The 1803-nt window shown below is 28.6% G+C and overlaps 2 protein-coding genes across 2 annotated transcripts; both read right to left on the bottom strand.

Moving 5' to 3' along the window:
• Positions 1-802: 802 nt before the first annotated feature.
• On the bottom strand, positions 803-1396 carry LOC100574330 (piggyBac transposable element-derived protein 4-like). The gene has a single exon (XM_008182479.1). It carries the CDS (start codon positions 1394-1396, stop codon positions 803-805), a length of 594 nt encoding a protein of 197 aa, XP_008180701.1.
• Positions 1397-1406: 10 nt separating this feature from the next.
• On the bottom strand, positions 1407-1796 carry LOC103308680 (piggyBac transposable element-derived protein 4-like). Its single transcript, XM_008182478.1, has one exon. It carries the CDS (start codon positions 1794-1796, stop codon positions 1407-1409), a length of 390 nt encoding a protein of 129 aa, XP_008180700.1.
• Positions 1797-1803: the final 7 nt, after the last annotated feature.

Here is a 1803-nt window from a genome sequence, read left to right as displayed (position 1 = left end):
TAGTGCGATACTAAGCAAATGTTAAATGTAATATAATAATTTATTTAAATTTACAATGCAATATTAATGTTAATGGGCTTTTCAATATCTATCATCTGGATTAATCTTTACATTCTACTAGAGGCGTAGTCCTAACTGATTGACTGAGTATCAACATATGTACAGCCTAAACCATAATGGGTAGACTTGGAATCTTGATAGTAGCCATTGCTCATTAGCCAATAAGCAAAGCTGAACATTAACTACCTAGTTAAAAAGTTAAAGTTAATTTAATTTCAACTTAACACTTTGAGTGCCGGGCCTAAAATGACAAAACTGACCATTCTGACCAAGACATTTTTATTCTTTTATTGTGACTCTAAGACACCAATAAAATAAGCTTTAACAGGTTTTTGGGGGAAAAAGCATTCTAAGTCCGTTTTTTAAGTGTGTATCAATTTTGATACACACGGCACAAATGAACAAAACAGTGTCATTGAAAATATTCAACTTCTCTTTAATTCAACTTGAAAAATTATAATTTAACAAAATAATTAAACATTTATATAAAATTGTTAAAAAAAAAGTAAAATACATTATCTTTGTATAAAACTGTTAACAAAAACTAAAACACTGTATCATAGTATATAATCATTGAACAAAATCAAATAGTTAAAAAAACAGAAAATAAAATCTTCATATAAAATCAGTTAATAAAAACTAAAACTTAACACCTTTATAAAAATTAAATAGCGAATATAAACATAAACATATATTATAAGTCTTTTCAATACATCAAATAACAATGTAACTATAAAAAAAATTAAGGATTTGACTTAAGAGAGGTTTTGTGTAAACTAAAAAAACAATCATTACAAAAAAATTTATTTTCACACCCAGGACATTTTTGTTGTACTTGTTTAGCATGTTTTACTGCATAAGACCTTCCAAATTGTTTAGAAAACATTAAATAGCATCTGGAACACCTTCCTCTTTTTTCATTTTGCTGTAATTTATGTGGTAAATTATCAATGGGCTCATTTTTGTCCTGAATTTTTTCTTCTATAAGTGACAACACAATTTTCTCTCTAAATTCAGATATATTTATTTTCTTCTTAGTTACTTTTTGGAATAATAAATGAGCATTTACAATTGCAGTATTTGTTAACAACTCTATACCAATTTTTCTGTACCATTTAATTCCCTTTCTTATAGTACTAGCATATGATGCCTTTTGGTCACTCACATCTATATATGATTTAGCTTCATTGTAATCAACTATAGCAATTGGTTTTGAAGTTTTAAGACCATATTTTGTACTAACATCTACCATCATAGGCTCATGCTTAGTACTAAGGAACAAGACATCTCTTTTATCTTTCCACTTGGCTACTACGACACCAGTATTACTTTCCATTGCTTTTATTTCATTTTTTTTTTAGTATAGAATTCAAAACGGGCTTAGGATTGTTTTTCCGATTTCTGCGTAACGTACCAACTAAATGTGTGTTTTTATCTAACAATTTATGTGCTAAATCAACACTTGTATAGTAGTTATCAGTATAAAGTGTTCGGCCAGCCCCTAATAATGGTTTCATTAACTCAAGTACAACACTTGTAGCAACTTGTTTTCCAGGTTCTTTTTCTTTGCCACCATATATTTTTATATGCCAAGTGTAACCTCCTTTCATACACAATTTAAAAAGTTTTATACCATACTTGTGCCTTTTTCCAGGTATGTATTGGCGAAAATTTAACCTGCCTCTAAAAGGTACCATTGTTTCATCGATGCATACTGACTCATCTGGTTCATACATTTTATGG

This window comes from Acyrthosiphon pisum, chromosome A2, assembly GCF_005508785.2.
Source record: "Acyrthosiphon pisum isolate AL4f chromosome A2, pea_aphid_22Mar2018_4r6ur, whole genome shotgun sequence".
Classification (NCBI taxonomy): domain Eukaryota; kingdom Metazoa; phylum Arthropoda; class Insecta; order Hemiptera; family Aphididae; genus Acyrthosiphon; species Acyrthosiphon pisum.
Note: the sequence above shows the minus strand (reverse complement) of the source record. Positions and strands in the feature narration are given on the sequence as shown.